Source organism: Protopterus annectens, chromosome 2.part1 (assembly GCF_019279795.1).
Source record: "Protopterus annectens isolate FY-2018-M chromosome 2.part1, PAN1.0, whole genome shotgun sequence".
Lineage (NCBI taxonomy): Eukaryota > Metazoa > Chordata > Ceratodontiformes > Protopteridae > Protopterus > Protopterus annectens.
In genome coordinates this window covers 488,382,996-488,403,745 of record NC_056729.1, presented here as the reverse complement: position 1 = coordinate 488,403,745, position 20,750 = coordinate 488,382,996, and the positions used below count along the sequence as shown (strand labels likewise).

Here is a 20,750-nt window from a genome sequence, read left to right as displayed (position 1 = left end):
CCTGGACTTCTGTGCATACCTTTACCAAACATTACCAGTTGGAACGTGGATGGTATCTCTAGAGCCAGAGCTGTTTTTTCTGCTGCCATTCTTCATGGCTTCTTTGAGGGCTCTGCCCCTTCTTCCTCCCAGGTTTCTTCTTGAGATTTTGCACAAGGAATACTTTAGTTGTGAATGTAAGGACATAGTACAGTTGTGTTGTGTAAAATCAATCTTACCAAAATGGTAGATGTCCTTGCCTTCACCACTGCAGTATTCACTCCCTCCCTCCATCCCCCTGGTCTATTTCCCTTCCTGGCTGTGCAGATTCTCCTTGTTTTTCCTTGGACTGCTGTTCTTACTGGGGCAATCTGTTCTGATGATGATACGCCTGAATGTCACCTTTATGCTCTACCTTACGCAAGGAGTAAGTAGGTGATGTTCAGCATATCTTAAAGCAACGGAAATCGTTTGTAAACTCTCAAGTCGGAGGACTACATGGCAGGGAATTCCATTAGTAAGGAATACTGCACTGGTGAAGGCAAGGACATTTTCTATGTTAGGATTTTACACAGCTGTACTGTCTTTACCTGACAGAAAGACAAGTACAGGGTTTGATTCACACCTTTGAAGGAAAACTGACTAGGCTTAAACGGAATACAAGGGCAGGCTGCTTAGTAAACACCTATGAATTATGAGCATATCACAAGCATAACCCACATTTCGGGCTGTTGTAAAGACCCTAAACATTATCCTTACAGAAACAAGGCACAGGGTTTTGATTGTGACCTCTGGTTATTGGTTAGGCTTGCAACAGTCTACCTGTGTGGTACATAAACATTAATCACCAGCAGCGGATATTCTAACATTAAAACAGTAAAATATAATTATTAAATACTAATGGAACAGCTCACTGCGGTGGTGGTGCTGTGGTAGCATTGTCGCCTCACAGCAAGACGCTGTGCCATTCGATTCTCAGCTAGAGCGTCTTCTGTGTGGCGAAATGCGTGTATGGGCATACCTTCGTTGAAGGTTGTGCATCAGGGCTGGCAAACTCGGCACGTAAAAATCTGCTGCCAATCATTAGCGGACCGGAGTTCCGCTGTGGCGACCCCTAACCGGGAAAAAGCCGAAAGACACAAACAAACTAATGGAACAGCTCCTGAAGTGAAAACTAAAACATTAAAAAAGCACTTAAATGAGAGCCGTGTACACAAAATGAAAAAAAAAAAACATGTTTATTTTATCATGTCTTGATGTTTCCTATATAAATGTAATTCCACAGATTGTCCACATGGGGTCTGGCATTTTCATTTTTTAGTCTACCGCCAAGTATCCCACAATGCAGTGTTTGGCTTTAAAATATTACATCATAGTCCCCAAGCTCCTATCAATGCACTGACTTTACATTTACATATACCATGCTTTCCTTTGGTCAGTCAGGTTTAATTATCATTTCTTACTTTTCAATGACTAGTAAAAAGACAGGGATGATCACACAAAACTGTATTCTCAGCACATGAACTTTGTCTTCTGCTGTGAGCTATTAATCACAGCAGCAAACAGCTCAAATTTGCTACTCTGACAGCTATAAAGAGGTGTTTAGGGGAGGGAGATGAGTTTAAGGACTACAACTCAGGCATAATAAAAGGATAAAAATTGGCCATTTTAGAAAGATAAAGTAATAACAGGCACTGAAAATACTGTTCTGTGCGATTATCGTTGTTTGTATTTTTAGCCATTGAAAAGCAAGAAATGGTAATTACACCTGACTGACTAAAAGAATGCATGGTACACATGAAACACATATGAAGTCTATGGGCTATGATGTAGTATTTTAAAGCCAAACACTGCAATGTGGGATATCTAGAGGTAGGTTAAAAAATAAAAGATGCTGCACCCCATGTGGGCAAACTCTGGAACTACATTTAAAAATATGAAAAGTATACAAAGTCCAAAAGTGGTGTTAAAACATAGGAAACATCAAGACGTGATAAAATAAACATGTTTTTTTCAGTCTGTAGGTGCAGTTTTCCTTTAAGGGGTTGGGATTTAAGGTGTTTACCACAAGGTACAGGCTTGATTCTCATCTTTGAAAGGAAAATTGGCTAAGACTAAAATGGCCTACAAGGGCAGCACACCTACTACTGATCTATGAATTTGTGTGCGAGTGTGCTTTGTACAGGGAGCACCCATAATTACCAGACACAGCAGACTCTTATAGCAACCCTAATAACAGCCATAACCATCCACAGAGTTTACTAGGCAAAGCAAGGAATTAAATAGATTGCTAGGTCCTTCTGCATCATATATGCACACATACACATGTACTGACAATTTTAAAAAAAAAAAAGTCAGTATACTTACTGCACCTCTTTGATACATGGGAAGAGATCAAAGCAGTTCAAGAAAACCCATAAGAACACAGAAAGGACATGCAGATGCCATACAGAATGTAACCCAGCCAAAACGAACTAGGGAACCCCTTGCAATGAAGTGGAAATACTTTTCAATGTGCTATTGTGGAGAATACTGCATTACATAGTCATTTTTAAGGACAAACAATGAAAGAGATGCTTGGAGACAGTCATCAAGTGTGACAGCAGGAACATCCTGCAATATTTAGGGATGCAGCAGTAAAGTCCTGAGTGTTAACATTATGTAAAGGATCATACTATAGTACAATGAATGTAGGTTTTCAACTTGGTAGTATTTTGTAGGAAACAAACCTCTGCACCAGTATTTATTTCCATCTATAAGGGATACATACCAGGAGTATCATACTTCTTTGCAAAAATCTCTTTTCAAATGCAAATCTGCATTCTTTGATCATTTAAATAATTCCTACTGACCACTGCCAGATGTCTCACTCCTATAGAGAGACTCTAACAACTAGGATATGAACGCTCTAAAGAGCAGATTTTGCAAACCTTGTAATGCATCTTCAACAGTCCTCTAAGACACATAAGGTGCAGAAAAAAAAATCCCAAAAGGTAAAATGATGCTGTTATGTAATCATACCCTTACATACATTCAATGTTATAAATATTTCTTAAAATGATCATCAGATATATATTTTCTCAACAAGTATACTTCATATCTAAATTGGAAATATCTTATCAATCAATAAAAAATGTATTCATTTGACGTTTAGCTGTCACTCCAAAAGATATTACTTAATTACATTTTGATAACTTATCGGGTTTTGCTATTGAAACCAGGCATTCTACATACTTTACATAAAAGCATTTACATGTGCAACTTCTATTATTATTTTTCATTGTGAATATATGCACTATTCCATTTTCTACATCACAATCCACAGGATTACATTCCAACTTCATTTATATGAGGAATTGTTTAACTGTTACAAACAAAACTTCATGCACTTTGTAAAGAAAAACTGTTTATTGTGGATATTCTGAATTTTCCTGCTTATCAAGAGTTTGTGAACAATGAGAGCCAAATTTCAGTTTTCATTTAACACTTATTTTTGGGGAGATATTTTTCTTACTTTTACTGGCTCCTATTATGTGTCTAATACGACCACACACACATCATTTTTTTTCCTTAAATCTAAAACAAGAGCTATGTGCTGTGCACCAATCACTTTGTAATGTGCATTAGTTTTGCTGCAGCCAATACATGCAACATGCTGCTGCCAACTCTTGTGTTAACCTGTACATTTTCATTTGCTACTGCTGCTCTTGTAGATCTTGTACATATTAATTTGATGTGTCTACTGCTAAATTAGTACTTAAGGAGTTTTAAATGTCAAGTTACTCTCCATTAATAAGGAATCTTCAACTTCCTTCTATGCATCCATCATCCATTTCATATATAATACTCTCCTCAGCATCTAATAGTCTTTGGATAATTTAATTCACTGACAGATCACTACATTTAATAAATGATTTTACCAACTTCACATTTTTTTCCAAAGACTCAAGAAGTCCTTTTATTAACAATAATTTTGTTTTCAAGACTCAGGAGCGTTTTCATTAAGCTGTAATGCAGGTTTCAACTTTACAAACACAGAGAAGTGTGGCACTTTTTCTGGATTCATATGCAATTTCTTTTTCAAAGAGAAGACTTTAAAAAGCACTGCATCTTGTACATCTTGAAATCAAACAGTCTAAATGGCTCCCTATTGAAATGTCGAAACTCATAATGCCAGGTGCAAACAAAAAAGTCCAAATACAGAAGAGTGAATCTCAAAGATTGCTCTTCTCCTTAAAACTTCTTTTTACATGGAGGCAAGTCCCCCCACCCCCCACATACACACAACACAAACTTATAAACTCCAAGACTGGCATTCCTCAGACAAAAAGGGAATATTCCAAGAAACGTTCTCTCGAACTTAGTATATCCAAGTCCAATCTTTCAGCCATTTAGTCTCCATATTTCAGAATTTGCTCTAGTGGTTCTTGACATTTACCATCCAGACAACTTAAATGATTTAAAGGAAAGTACCACCAAAAACTGAAAGTACGTTTCCATCAATGGCTTGATTGTCTGACATACAAACTTCCAATACATCAGCATTGTGTGTGTGAAGCTATACATCTCTAGATGTAAAACACAAAGATATGAAGAAGCTCAGCACCATCTTGAGGTGGAAACAAAAGTAATTACATGTTCTTCAGAGAGTGTACTTCCTACTACAATGTGCAATATGGTGGACTAACCACCACATATTTAAGATACTGCACTGATCTATTAAAGATCAGAATCCTGATCACTGTTGTCACTGAAGCTCCGCTTACTTGGTCTGGGCATGGATACTGTCTCTGGTCTCCTCACCTGCAAATTTGGATTTTCCTCAGCTACTGGCTGGAACTTCAGCCCCTTGCATTTACACCTTCCCAACTGCCTTCATAAGGTGCAATACAACTCATTCGCTGTACTGCATTTTCCTACAGCAAATCCATTGTGACCTTTGACATTTTCATTGCTTTCCTTTACTGGAAGACCTTTCATTGGCCTATCACTAACTTAAAAAGTGACAATGAATTTCAATAATACCAGAATGAAAGAGAGAGAGTAAATATTAAGGATACCAAAATTATATGGAAAGGGTATGCCTTCTTTCTCTTTTAACTCTGACCATAAATGAACAGATAGCAAATCAATATGCCTTCTGGTTTAACTTTGTTTTGTCTTGTACAGTGAATATAAAAAAAGTGTACACACCCCTGTTAAAATGGCAGTTTTTTGTGATATAAAAAATGAGACCCCACAATAAATCATTTCAAAACTTTCCCACCTTTAATGTGACCTATAACCTGTAAAAGTCAATTGAAAAACAAACAAAAAAATATAAAAAATAAAAAATGTACAATAAGCTGGTTGCACAAGTGTGCACACCCTTAACCTAATACTTTGTTGAAGTATCTTTTGATTTATTTACAACATTCAGTCTTCTTGGGTAGAAGTCTATCAGCATAGCACATCTTGACTTGGTAATATATGTCCACTCTTCCTTGGAAAAGTGCTCCAAATCTGTCAGATTGTGAGGGCATCTCTTGGACACAGCCCTATTCAGGTCACCCACATATTTTCTATTGCATTAAGGTCTGGGCCATTCTAAAATTTTTAATTTTCTTCTGGTGAAGCCATTATTTTGTTGATTTGGATGTATGCTTGGGGTCACTCATGTCGAAAAGTGAAATTCCTCTTCATCTTCAGTTTTCTAGCAGACACCTGAAGGTTTTGGGCCAAACGTGACTAGTATTTGGAACTCTTCATAATTCCTTCCACCTTGACTAAAGCCCCAGTTCCAGCTGAAGAAAAGCAACCCCAAAGCATGATACTACCACCACCATGCTTCACCATGGGGATGGTGCGCTTTTGGTGATGCAAACTGTTGTTCTTGAGCCAAATGTACCTTTTGGAATACTGGCCAGAAAGTTCAACCTTGGTCTTATCAGACCATAGCACATTTTACCACATGCTTTTGGGAGACTTGATGTATTGTTTTGCAAACTTTAGCCAGGTCTGGATGTTTTTCTGTGTAAGAAAAGGCTTCTGTCTTGCAACGCTACCCTATAGCCCAGACATAAGGAGAATATGGGAGATTGCTGTCACATGTAGTACACAATCAGTACTTACCAGAAATTCCTACAACCCCTTCAGTGTTGCTGTAGGTCTCTTGGCAGCCTCCATGACCAGTTTTCGTCTTGTCTTTTCATCAATTTTGGAGGGATGTCCAGTTATTTGCAACATCACTGTTGTCCCATATTTTCTCCACTTTGAGGACTGTCTTGACTGTATTCCATGGTATATCCAATGCTGTGGAAAGTTTTTGTACCCTTCTCCTGACTGATACTTTTCAACAATGAGATCCCTTTGATGATTTGTAAGCTCTCCGTGAACCATGGCTTTAGCTGTAGCAAGCAACTGAGTAAATGTCAGGAAAATCCTACTAGGACAGCTGAACTTTATTTGGGGTTAATCAGAGTCTTTTTAATTGATGGCAGGTGTGTACCCAAAAAGACTGAATCTTCCCTTCTCTTTCAGCTATTCCCATTAGGGGTCACCACAGTGGATCATCTGTTTCCATTTCTTCCTGTCCTCTGCATCTTGCTCTGTCACACCAACCACCTGCATGTCCTCTCTCACCACATCCATAAACCTTACCTTAGGCCTTCCTCTTTTACTCTTACCTGGCGGCTCCATCCTTACCATCTTTTTCCCAATATACCCAGCATCCCTCTTCAGCACATGTCCAAACCAATGCAATCTCACCTCTCTGGCTTTGTCTCCAAACCAACAAGAACAAAACTCCACCACAGCAGTCAAGGAAGAAATTACATCCAATACGAAGCAAAATCCTTTTATTCCAGCAAAAATAACAGACTAAGCGCTTTCACCAGTAAACTGGTATCCTCAGAGTCTGCTGAAACAATCTTCCATCCATGCTTAAATAGTGAGCAAACATTCCCAATCATTCAATTAATTAAACAATCAACCATTTAAACCTTACCTACCCAATGTTAAATGTTTGTCTCCAAACCGTCCAACCTGAGCTGACCCTCTAATATACTGATTCCTAATCCTCTCCATCTTTGTCACAGCCAGTGCAAGTCTTAACATCTTTAACTCTGCCACGCCCAGCTTGGACTCCTGCCTTTTTGTCAATGCCACCATCTCCAACCCATTTAACATAGCTGGTCTCACTACCCTCTTGTACACCTTCCCTTTAACTCTTACTGGTACCAGTCTGTCACAAATCACTCAACATTCTTCTCCATCCTGCCTGTACTCTCTTCTTCACATCTCTTCCCTGCCTGTACTCTCTTCTTCACCTCTCTTCCACACTCACCATTACTCTGAACTGTCGATGCAAAATATTTAAACTCATCCACCTTCACACTCCCTGCATCCTCACCATTCCTCTATCTTCCTTCTCATACACACACGCACACACACATATTCTTAGACCTGCTGACCTTCATTCCTCTCCTCTGTAGAGCACATCTCCACCTCTCTAGGGTCTCCTACACCTGGTCCCTACTCGCACTACAGATCACAATGTCATCTGCAAATATCATAGCCAACGGGGCCTCCTGTCTGATCTCATCTGTCAACCTGCCCATCACCACTGCAAATAAGAAAGGTCTCCGAGCTGATCCTTGATGTAATCCCACCCCCACCTTAAATGCAACCATCACTCCCACTGTAGACCTCACCAATGTCAGACACCCTCGTACATATCCTGTACCATATATCCTGTACCACTCTTACATACTTCTCTGCCACTCCTGACTTCCTCATACACCACCACAACTCCTCTCTAGGCACTCTTTCATATGCTTTCTCCAAGTCCACAAAGACACAATGCAACTCCTGACCTTCTCTATATTTCTCCATCAACACTCTCACAGCAAACATTACATCTGTAGTGCTGTTTCCTGGTATGAAACCATACGGCTGATCACTAATCATTACCTCCCTTCTTAACAGTTTCCACTACTCCTTCCCATAACTGCATGCTGTGACTGATCAATTTTATCCCTCTGTAATTACTACAGCTCTGCACATCACCCTTATTCTTAAAAATCAGTACCAAAACACTTTATCCACTTCTCGGGCATCCTCTCACTTTCCAAGATTTCATTAAACAATTTGGTTCAAAACTCCACTGCCATCTCTCCTCCATGCTTCCACAGGTATGTCATCTGGACCAACAGCCTTTCCATTCTTCATCCTCTTCATAGCTCTCCTTACTTCCTCCTTTCTAATACGTTGCACTTCCTGATTCACTATCCCCACATCATCCAGCCTTCTCTCCCTCTCATTCTCTTCATTCATCAGCCCCTCAAAGTACTCCTTCCATCTGTTCAACACACTTTCCTCGCTTGTGAGTATGTTTCCCTCATTATCCTTTATCACACTTTGCTGCACATCTTTACCAGCTCGGTGTCTCTGTCTAGCCAATCGATACAGGTCTTTTTCTCCCTCCTTAGTGTCGCCTTTCATACAACTCTTCATACGCCTTATTCTTAGGCTTAGCCACCTTTCTCTTTGCCATGAGCCTCACCTCCTTATACTCCTGTCTACTTTCTTTGTCTCTCTGACAATCCTACTTCTTCTTCACCAGCCCCTTCCTCTGTATAGTCTCCTGTACCCTGTACATCATTTCACCACCAGGTCTCCTTGTCCTCCTTCCTCTGTCCAGATGTCACACCAAGCACCTTTCCAGCCGTCTCCCTTACCAGTTCTGCTGTAGTTACCCAGCTATTCTTTAACTCAGCACTGCTTCCCAGTGCCTGCCTTAACTCTTCCCTGAACTCCACCTCACAAATCAGCCTTTTTCAACTTCCACCATTTGATCCTTGGCACTACTCTCACTCCTCCTCTTCTTGATTACAGTCATCCTACAGACCACCATTCTATGCTGCCTAATTACACTTTCCCCTGTCACCACTTTATAGTCTCCAATCTCCTTCAAACTGGCCCTCCTGCTTAGGATATAATCCACCTGTGTGCATATTCCTCCACTCATGTATGTTACCCTATGCTCCTCCCTCTTCTTACAATATGCATTCACCACCACCACGTCCATCCTTTTCATAAAATCCACTACCATTTGACCTTCTGCATTCCTCTCCTTAACATCATACCTACCTATCACTTCCTCATCCCCTCTGTTCCCTTCACCAACATGCCCACCGAAATTCACTCCAATCACCAGTCTCTCGCCCTTGGGTATACTCGCCATCACTTCATTCAAATCTCTCCAAAATGTTTCTCTCTCATCCATCGCACACCCAAGTTGTGGAGCGTATGCACCAACAACATTTGTTATTACATCATTATGCTGTAACGTTGCACCATTATGTTGTAATTAAATCAAAAGATGCTTCAACAAAGTATTAGTTTATGGGTGTGCACACTTATGCAACAAGCTTATTGTACATTTTTTTATTTTTTATATTTTTCCCCTAACAGATTTGTTTGTTTTTCAATTGAATTGCCCAGGTTATAGGTCACATTAAAGGTGGAAAAAGTTATGAAATTATTTATTGTGGTCTCATTTTTATATCACAAAAAACTGGCATTTTAACAGGGTTGTACACACTTTTTACATCCACTACATGTAATAAACATAATGATTTGCTAATGGATGTTGCATGCTGTCCAGAATCCTCAGGTCCTGAACACAAGGCAAGTTATTACTGGAAAGAACTAAGAGGTGCTGATTAGGATTAGCTACAGTCTGTTCAATGCCCAAGGGACATTACAAAGGACCCGTTCCGTATTCCAGCACTTCAAAATTATATCACCAACTCTGCCTCATAAGACCACTCGCCCTTCATCACAAAATCAGTCCTGCAAGTAAAACTTTAAGCACAATGACACTGCAGCATACTTCCTCTGTTTGAATTCAAACTGCTACTTCTACACAGGCGGTAGTCATGAGCTTTAAATGTTAACCTTACAGGTATAAAGCTACCTTACTCCTCTGCTGCAAGGAGAATGAGATTGGTAGGAACAGCAACAAAACCTTCTACCTTGGACAGCTTATCTTTTGTGGCATCTCCTTCAAGGTCCAAAGTTGTTATGACCCCACTTTATTCAGCCTTTATTAGACTCCTCATTGAAAATAATGCACGTACCTCACCAAGCACCTAAACTAACTTGAGAGATGCCAACATTTCCTCACCCAAAAGGATGTGCGGTATCAGTACTCCGTTAATCTGATGGGGCCTGTCAGTCTACTCAGTGTCATACAACTCTGAGGAGTGATCTCTGCTTGGCTTTCAATGCTATGATTGACCCAGACTCTTTGAGCTCCTTTACCTAAACAGTGTAAGTGGTAAAGCAAATTCCCATTCAAGAGACTATTACACTATTACTACAACACCAAATGGGGTGATAGACACCTAACCCAATGTATATCCCATTTCTGGTATAGGATGTTCTGTCAATAGGTAGCACACATCTATCTGGGCTCACAAAAAAGAAAGAGAAAAAAAGAAAAAAAAGAAAAAAATTAATACTGAGAAGTCCAACATTATTTTACATACACACCCCTCAATGTAGGCATAAGGTTATAGCCCTCTATCTACCTTGCTGTTTTTCTCTAAGGCATGAAGCACTTAAGTTATTGTCCTTCTGTATACCGAATAACCAGTTGGTTTGATGAAGTCACAATGTGGAGATCTAGCACTTCTGTGAAGTTTTATTTTTTAATCACTAGTATGAACATCTAGATGACATTATGGTCTGTTTGACTATAATTAAGTTGTAGGCAAACTCATAAGAATAAGCTCACACTGCAGGATGGCCAGCTGGAATATAAACTTCAATGAATCCAAATATTTAAATAGCTTACTTTTATACTGTGATGGGACTACAGCAAAATTTGGTAAGTAAGGCCAAAAAATGTCTGAAGTCCACAAGAGGAAGATACTCAAATCTGACATCAATCAGCACAACGAGAAGTCGGCCGACACTGTTCTTTTCCCTTATACCTGCCAACCACCTGAACTCCAATTCTTCCCACTAGTGTTTCAAGAGGAGGTCTTCCTTCAGGGAACCATCAGGGTTATTAATATGCACTACTATTCCCAGTCACCCATGCAGCTGACAGACATGAGATGTTCCACAATACCATCCTCACGCACATTTCCACGCATGATCTGAATCTTGGTGTAATACATTACTGTGCTGCCTGCTAGATACATACATCAAGGTCTTTCATGTTGCCTCTTGCCGTGACACAATCAGTATCTGCAGAGTATAAAAACTGCAGGGGAACAAGCCGGCAGCCCGCCTCAAAGATAGGCATGTCAGAACTAATGACCGACTCCTACTACCTCACAACAACTCTTCCACTGTCTGAGTCACTAACTGAGCTCAGGTCATGCTGTAATCAGCGTTTCACCTCTCTTTCCCAAAGATAAGGCACAGTCTCATGATCTTTGACAATCCAAAATCCAGACAACACACAACATACAGACTCCTGTCATACACCACATAAAGTAATGTCTAAGTGGTTAGCGTCTCCAACAAAATGCATCTTTTGGGGGGGGGGGGTTCTGTCAGTCAAATATTAAAAGCAGCCAGCAAATTGAAACACAAAATACATGATTACTGTATACATAGAAACCATTGCCATGCAGGCAACTAATAAGGTACAGTGAATCACCAATGACATACCTCTCATTAATCCAATTCCAAATCATTGATCAATTCACTCACTTTTCCTTACCTGCTTTATTTTGTTAAGGGTTACAGGGAAGCCAGAGCCTATTCTGGCAGACAGTAGGCATAAGACATGGAGCCAGAGTCCTGGAGTACATCAGGTCATGCTCAGACACTTGCCATTTAACCGTGGGTGCAGCATTCTTTGGGGTACTATATCCAGAAGAGTTAAACCCTAAGCAAGAACTGAACCAAGGAAGCTTCCAACATCATGTGTACATCATTCCACACTGAACTGATTCTGGAGGACTTGCAGAAGGGCAGTTATAATTTCTCAAAAGTTGGCATAAGCAAGGATTGGCAAACATACCTGAGGTAGTCTCATCTTAGAAAAAAATCTAGCACATAACTAGTTTAAAGTAAGGACTGTAGAAACCTGAAATCTGCAAGATATGAGATTTAGTATTTCAGAACTGTTTCACAGTATGCATGATGCTGAGTGCGGTTGTATCAAAAATAATAATTTTGCTTTCATTTTGAATTAAATGTTTTGATATAGCTGCAATCAGCATTCTACGTACTGAGAAACAGTTTATTAAGTATCAAGATATGCAAGCAGAAAGTAAACCAGTGTGGAATAAGGACATAAAATAGTATTAAGATCAATAATTTCCAAGTATACTTAAATGCAAAAAGTGTAAATCCATATAAACTACAGAAATAGATAGTTCTACATACATTGCATTTTTTTAGAACAGCACTCTTGGCAAACAAACACTGAATCAATACAGATTACATAAACTTTAATTGTACCCCGAGTAACAAATATGGCATTAAAAACTATAAACATTTAGAGAAACTTGTCACCCCTGGGCTTTTGGATACTGGCAAAGGCTCTTGCTACCCCCATAGTGCCTTTTTTAGGCAAGGCTCAAAAGACAAACCCACATCCATAGGTATCACAAGGGATAAGAAACTAAGAGTAATGCTACTCAATGCCAGAAGTCTAAACCTCAAGATGCACGCACTCGAAACTCTCCTTAGCATGGAGAGCATCGATATCTGTGCAGTAACAGAAACCTGGTTCAGGGCTCCAGACAGCACCCCAGCACTACCAGGTTATACATCATACCATGCTTTTCGGCCCCATAACTTGGACTGAACCACAAAAGGAGGGGGAGTATCGATATTCATCAAAGATACCCACACCTCCAGGTTGGTGGCAAAGCATGAAGCATCAGAGACTATCCATGTGTAACTAACAGTGGGTAAAACTGCCTTCCAGTTTATAGCCTGCTACAGACCACCCTCCCAAACCCAGGAACCCCACTTGGCCTTCCTGAGAACACTGGAAAATATGAAGGTCTCTCCAAACACCATTATATTGGGCGACTTCAACTACCCAAACATAGACTGGGAGCATTACTCTAGCTCCAACACCCTAGCCCAAAGGTTCCTAGAATTTATAAACTCAAATGCTATGGAACAACTTGTTACCACTCCCACAAGAGGGGAAAACATACTGGACCTGATCATCACCAACATGGGGACTCTATGCTCCAGACCAGAAGTGTATCCCTCACTGGTAAGATCAGACCATAAACTAATCTCACTGGATATTCACATCCCGACCCCACCCCCTGCCCAGAAAACCACAGTGAAAAACTTCTCTAAAGCAAATTTCACACTCCTCAAAACCGAGGTCTGTGGAAAATATGGCCCAGACCGCAGAATCCTTTATAAACGCATTCTATGAACACCTTCAGGAATGCATGGATCATGCGATCCCAAATAAAACCAAGACCCAATCCTCCAAAGGCAGACGTCCTCTCTGGTGGACCCCAGCCATAAACAAACTATACAATAGAAGGAGGAAGCTACTAAATGATAGAGCAAAATCCCAAAAAGGGAAGGCATCACTGATCAGTATTAGCAAAATACTATGGGCACTCATAAAATTGTCTAAGGCCAGCTTCGAGAGAAAAATTGCACAAGACACTAAGGATAATCACAAGGCTTTCTTTAGTTATGTTAGGAACCTGGGTGGGAATTCCCAGATATGTTCAGAATTAGTCCAAAATGACAAAAAATACACTGAACCCACAGACATTGCCAACATCCTAGCTGACAGGTTCAGCGCAAACTCCCCCCCCCAGGTTCAGCGCAAACTCCCCCCCTCCCCACCAAAAGGGCAAATATCTATCCCAGCAGAGTGCTGCCCCCCTGACATCTCAGATGCTCAGGTAAGAGCCGCCCTCTCCAAAGCAAAAAACACAGCATCAATGGGATCAGACGGTGTCCCGGGCTGCGTCCTACATGAACTCCAAGAAGAACTAAACCCAAACATAAAACTACTGTTCAATCTTAGCCTTACTACAGGATATGTGCCCAAAGAGTGGCGTATAGCAACAGTGGTCCCTATCCATAAAGGTGGTGCCTCAACGGATCCTGGAAACTATCGCCCCATAAGCCTGACTAGCTTGGTCTGCAAAGCTATGGAAAGGATCATCATAGACCTCATAAATAAAGATATTGGGGACCTACAGACACTGGATCCTACCCAGTTCGGCTTTGTTAAGGGCAGATCCTGCCTCTTAAACCTGGTTGATTTCTTTGAAACAGTCACCAAGGCCATTGACGAGGGGAAGGTGGTCCACACAGCCTACCTGGACCTCGCAAAAGCCTTCGATACAATACCCCACTCGGGCATTATAGATAAGCTCACCAGCTTAAATATAAACCCCTATGTCACTAGATGGATTGCAAACTGGCTCAAGGACAGAACCCACATGGTTAGAATTGCTGGAGCCATGTCAGACTCCAAACCAGTTACAAGTGGTGTCCCACAAGGCTCAGTCCTGGGACCTCTCTTGTTCGGTATATATTTTTCGGAGGTACAGGCCAACACGGAAGGACTGTGGCTGACCAAGTTCGCAGATGACTGCAAACTGGGCGCCATAATCGACTCGCCAACCGACATAAACATCCTCCAAAAGGGCCTCATAGAAACAGACAACTGGTGCCAGAGCCATGGCCTCAAGCTAAATGCCAAAAAGTGTATAGTCATCCCCTTTGGCAAAAACAAAGTGCCCACAAATTACCACATAGGTGGTAATCCATTAAGTACAGAAGAAGTAATTAGGGACCTGGGGACCCAAGTTGATAGCAATCTCTCATTTGACAACTACGTGGCCAAAGTGGTTAGAAAAACATTTTATATAGCCCACCTAATCATGAAGGGATTCGCATCTAGATTAGGGGAGGTCATCGTGCCTCTTTACGTACCCCTCATCAGGCCCATAATAGAGTACAATGCCCCTTTTGGGATGTACCTTATCAGACACCTGCAGCAACTGGAAAGACCCCAAAAGTACCTCACCAAGAGGATCAAAGGGCTCAAACAGATGCCATATGCTGCCCGGTTAAAGAAACTCCAGCTCTACTCAGTGGCATACCGCTTGTTCAGAGGCGATCTGTGCCTGACGTATAAAGCCATGTCCAACCCGGAATTAATGGACATGCTGCACCTCAGAAAATCCAAATTCCATCGAGCTACGCGCTTGAGAGACTTGAACCTCAGCACTGAAATAAATAGGACATGCTGGAGGGACAGATTCATAACCCAGAGGCTCCCTTCACTCTGGAATAAAATCCCAGTCCAGATTAGGCAGAGTCCCTCATTGACTCTCTTCAAGAGGAATCTTGATGAGTGGATGGGAGATCATAGGTTTACCCCGGGTATCACTTCAGTGTCACTGTTAGACAGAGGCACAGTATACTAACCTCGAAAAAGGGCATAGCAAAATAAATTTAAAATGGGTGGCAAAAGCCAAACACATTCTGGCTAGGCTTATAAATGCCCTAGGGCAGATAGGTTCATAGGTTCATACTAGGCTATTATATGTCTGCACCTCTCGATGATGCACTGCTTCAAAATTGTTCTTTATTTTCCTCTTCATCAGCTTCACATCAAGCCTTCAGGTCATCAATGTTAAGTGAACAATCACATTTATTTCATAGCACAAAGCATCCTGGGGAAGATATGCAGTTTCCATGAAACTGGGGAAACTGCAAATATTCCCTAGGACATTCTATACTGTAGAATTTGTGTTATGAACGAGAAAAATTTCCTGCAACCAGGGTGTTTTTCTCACTGCACTAACTTTGCAGATTTTTTTTCCTGGTATTACTTGCAACTTCTGCCAAAAGGCATATATACAGTCTTACAGTACAACTATACAGCTTTTATATATATATATATATATATATATATATATATATACACACACACACACACACACACACACACACACACTACATACTGTGCACATTCTACACACACACACACACACACACACACACACACACTACATACTGTGCACATTCTACACACATTTAAAATACTACATATGGATTTATATTGATTTGTTAAAATGCACAAACAATCAAACCCAAACTTATCAGCACTGCCATATTGTAAATCAACATACTGAAAAAAGTGCAAAAGGAAACTTTAACCCGACTATAAACATTCAGCCTTAACTTGTCTGCATAATGGCATTGCTATGGAAAGGATGATTATTGGGTAAAATGTAGGGTTAGGATTAGCTGGTAATGCCTTTTAACCCTAACCCTGCACTAAAAACAGAAACACCTTTTCAATACCACTACCACTATACATACAAATTATGCGTGAATGTATAGTGAGGTTTTAGTGACCAGATTACAAAAGTAAACAGTTTGTATGCATGCGGGTGTGTCACACTATCAATTTGCTGCATGTATCCTCAAACAAAACAATTAGCATAATCTAAAAGAAACAAAGTATCACACAGATGAATAAGCACGCTCCCTGCCAAACAACATACCAAAGGTAGGCATATTCAACATTGCTGCAACTCTACATCATTTTGGAAAGGTCAGTATGGTACCTAGAGAAAACTATTCCATGAAATTCAGTTACTGTCACTTAAAACTGTATTCACTTGGGCAGGTACCTTCAAACAATACCAAACTTGTAAACCTTAAATAAACAAGGAGATGGTAATGAATGAACTAACAGTATGAAACTCACCACAGACATTGCCTGACAATAATAAAGACTGATTTTTAACAAGTGGTTTCCACCTAACCTGGAAAACAGGGGAAATGGGAACATATATGCCGAAGAAGCATTTGTGGAAAAGGCAGACATGTTGCACTTAAAAATTTGGAATCAGATGCTTCATATAGATAAGAAGCCGCAGTGGTACAGCGGTAGCGTTGTTGCCTCACAGCAAGAGGTTCTCCTGTTCAATTCTCGGCTGGAGTGCCTTCTGTGTGGAGTCTGCATGTCCTCCCTGCAATCGAATGGCCTCCGAAAGACATGCGTGAATGGGTGTGCCTTCGCTGAAGGTTGGGTGTCAGGCTGGCAACACGGCACCATAAAAATCTACTGCCGATCATTAGCAGACCGGAGTTCCGTTGTGGCGACCCTTAACAGGGAAAAGCCGAAAAGACAAAGAAGATGCTTCATATAGATGCAAAGTAAATCCTGAATCACAACATCTGTGAAAAAAATCTTCTGGTTGTATTATTACTATACTTGAAAACAATGCACAAGAGATTGCCAACACAGAAAAAAAGTATCATGAGACATTCTGCAACAAAAAGTGACAATTACATAAAAACTTAAGTTAAAAAAACTGTAAATGAAAAGTTGTAGTCTTTCATGACCTTTTACTGAACTCTGACTGCTGTGATATAGTGTCAAGCCAGTGCAAATGTAGCTGTCAAAAGGTACAGCATCTGTCTGAGATTACCATGAAAAAAAAAAAAGAGACTTTTAGCTGGCTACAGTCTAGGCAGAGGTCCTATTCTGGTTTAGCAAAGCTAGAATTTCCAGTGTGATACCTTAAACCTCTTAAATCAGAGGTATCACACAGTGGAAATTCTAGCTTTGCTAGATTTTTCATTTTATGTTTTTAACCAGTTGGTTTTCTTGTGTGACCTTTTTAAAAATTGTTTTAGTTTATAAACAAAATTAGCAATCCCTTATTGTGATTTTAAGTGTATTTAGAATGGTCATTACTTTCTCAACACCTTGATGTAGAGGTGCTTAGAATATGTGACAAGTGATTAAACAAAGGAAATGTTTTACTAGTTTAATGCATTAATTCAAAATGTCAGTACTGCAAACAGTTTTCACCATGCTAATCACTACTGTTTCTTTTGTCACTACTGTGTATTTATATAGCTCTGCCATTTACATACTCTGATACCAAGTGTACAAATGCTCAGTGGCAGTTATTCTTAAATGAGTTTGCCAAAGGTTATGCCAAGACACAGCCTTTACAAACAATTATACAAAGGGCAAGGTTGCTAATGCTGATTTGTAAAATGTTAAATCACTGTTAACATATGCTACATAATACATTACATATAAAAAAAATGTTTTGCTTTGTGTTAATACTTTGTGTTGACAGATTGCTTTCTGCCATTTTCACTGTTCAAGATAGCTGACTGCAACAGAATTCACAGCCATTACATTCTTGCTAAACAAAGAGATGAACTCATGATTTCTAAGTCACAGTATCCCTGTTCATATCAGAAACATAATATTGCTTATAACCTTCCACTATTAGAGCTGCTGGAAGCACTCTCTCCATAACAATCATGCAAGGTGAACTTTGAGGGGGTGCTTTGCTGGAGACATGAGCATTTCTGCTTGTATAAACAACCAATAGATGCTTCTGTTAATTTTACAGCTACATCTTCCATACAACATTTTAAAATTCCACAAAATTTAGACCCTAGAAACAGAAAAATTCTGAAATACAAAAGTGAACAGGTGCTCAAGGAGACTGCATATTGTGCAAATGTTCGTTCTTTCAAAAAAAGATTTTAGCAGTAATCTAACATGCATATCTCCACTTGTCATGAAAACAAGACTCAGCAATGTTTTGTACACTTTTGAAGAATTAGACACAAAAACAATGAAACTTGTTTTGGAAGCAGAATTAGCAATATGTTTCAGCCCAGGACTAAGGCTACAGTTAGAAAAAAAGAAAACAAATATGTATTAACAGATGCATTTAATGCTGTCTGTATTTCAATAAGAAAAAAAATAACAAGCATCATAGTATTATTACGGTTGTGGCTAGAAACGCCAATGGTCCTTGCCCACTTACCTGGCTAAGAAATAAAAATAAATAGCCATCAAACTCAGTAAGATTGTACAACATGCTTATGACCATAGCTCTCAATTGTCCAGACTTCACAGAATGCCCAGAGTTTTGCCTCATACTTTTGATCTGTTCCTCATAAAATGTGTTTTTTTGGCAAATCACAAAGGACTGAATTCACTAAATAATGACACACATTTGAGTTTCAGACTACACAGCCTTCAAAAAAAGTCTACAGCGCTTCTCCCTGGGCCTCTGCTGAAATGGGCTCTGTCCCAAGCAGACTGTCCTGGTAAACAAATGCTAAATAAAATAAATAAATGCTAAGCCAAATCTTGTTATTCTAGCAACTTTTTTTAAGTTTATAAGAGCAATATTTAAAATCTGTCCCTATTTTTGAGCTTTTGTACCCCCTCCCTTTATTTCAGGTTTTGTCTAGAGTTCTAGAGCTTACTGAATGAGAGGTATGCTTATGTTGCCTGTAACGTAGACATGTCTATCTACAGTAACATATTACTCGGGACAACCAAGAACCAGATGATGCATTTGCTTACCCGCGAGTCCTCCCATTCCATCTCCGTGTCCTTTTCTCCTCTGCAGTATAAAATAAGGATTGGCCCTCTCCGTGACCCACAGCGCGCTGGCCATTAACACTTCCTCAGGATTCACCCACATTATTTATGCTCCTTCTTCGGGCAGTCAGTCAACAAACCATCAAGCCAAAGTATGCAGCCCCAAACAAATGCTGCAGCCGTAAGCAAAATGACCTACAAGATGCTCTGTTGCCCACAGGCAGCTAAACACCCACCATCCTTACTAACATGTAGTCAGATTGTATGAAAGCCAGGAACAGCACAAATCAAAACAATGACATCAGCAGTGTGGCTGTACAGCTGCTCCACCAAGGTCCTCAGAATCAGTACAGCCAGCCAAGGACAACACCTTATCTGCGGGTGACTGTAGCTGCCGCTGCTAAGGCGGCACAATCAGAATGTAAAACCCACAAAACAGCATAAAACAGGTCTTGCCTTAGAACCACAAAACACCACATCCACGGCACTAGTAAAACGAAGCTCTCTGACGTCCCGGAAACGCGCTCCACCACTTAAAGCCACACCACATAAAGAGAGAGAGAAAAACAGCCACGGCAGTCCCAGGGGAATGCTGATTGCGGATTGGTTATTAGCGTGGAAGACAGTAGCGAGTATTTTATTAGTCGTTCACTGTAAACAACTGGTGTTATAACCCTGCTGCCACAGGCTGTGGCTCCGCCGACGACAGGTATATGGCGTGCGCTACTGATGTCTTCACAAAGGGTTGTTGCACCCGGTGTTCGGTGCACCTTCGGTTTGCGGCTCCAGCTGTAACACGCGCGTTGGCGGTATTCTTAATAAGGAGATGCAGTACTTGTGTTTGTTTTAAGCTAATTACAATGAGTAACTAAATCAACACCTCACTTGAAGTGCTACGTTAGCTGCACAGAGCACCATCCACCACGATTTAGCTCAACTGTCGGCATCCTAACAGCATATAAATTAAATACGAGACATTTTATATGCATACTGTGTATGTACCTATGTATGTATATTACTTTTAATGAGGACAAGGAATGCTTAAAGTTCCTAAAACTTGAAGCTATTGCGGTTTTAGTTTAAATATTATGCATTGGTTGTTCGAGTCAGTGTAGCAATAATACGTTCTAACAGCTCGTTAGAGTAGCGGTAGAATGTATTCTGCTTTTATATACTTGAAAAGAAAATTCGTGATTTCTAATTGGAGACGTTTTCCTGGGCGCCTACGGGCAAGGCTACGCACCCTTTTCATACTTCTAATCCAAGATGGACCTGCGGTCAATGGATTCATAGCCGGCTTTAGACACCACACCAGCTAACCATGAGGTAGCTGCCCCCACCCCCCCCCCAACCACAAGTTAACTTATTTTTGATATTTTATAAG

The 20,750-nt window shown here is 40.4% G+C and overlaps 1 protein-coding gene across 2 annotated transcripts in view; it reads right to left on the bottom strand.

Annotated features, from left to right (window-relative positions):
- The window catches only part of TBC1D9 (TBC1 domain family member 9), a 790,231-nt gene extending 769,983 nt beyond the window's left edge, over positions 1-20,248 (bottom strand). For both annotated transcript variants that reach the window (XM_044062283.1, XM_044062284.1), the window contains exon 1: positions 19,349-20,248. In XM_044062283.1, the coding sequence (XP_043918218.1) occupies positions 19,349-19,469 (121 nt within the window). In that variant the 5' untranslated portion in view covers positions 19,470-20,248. The remainder of the gene's footprint in view (positions 1-19,348) is intronic.
- Positions 20,249-20,750: the final 502 nt, after the last annotated feature.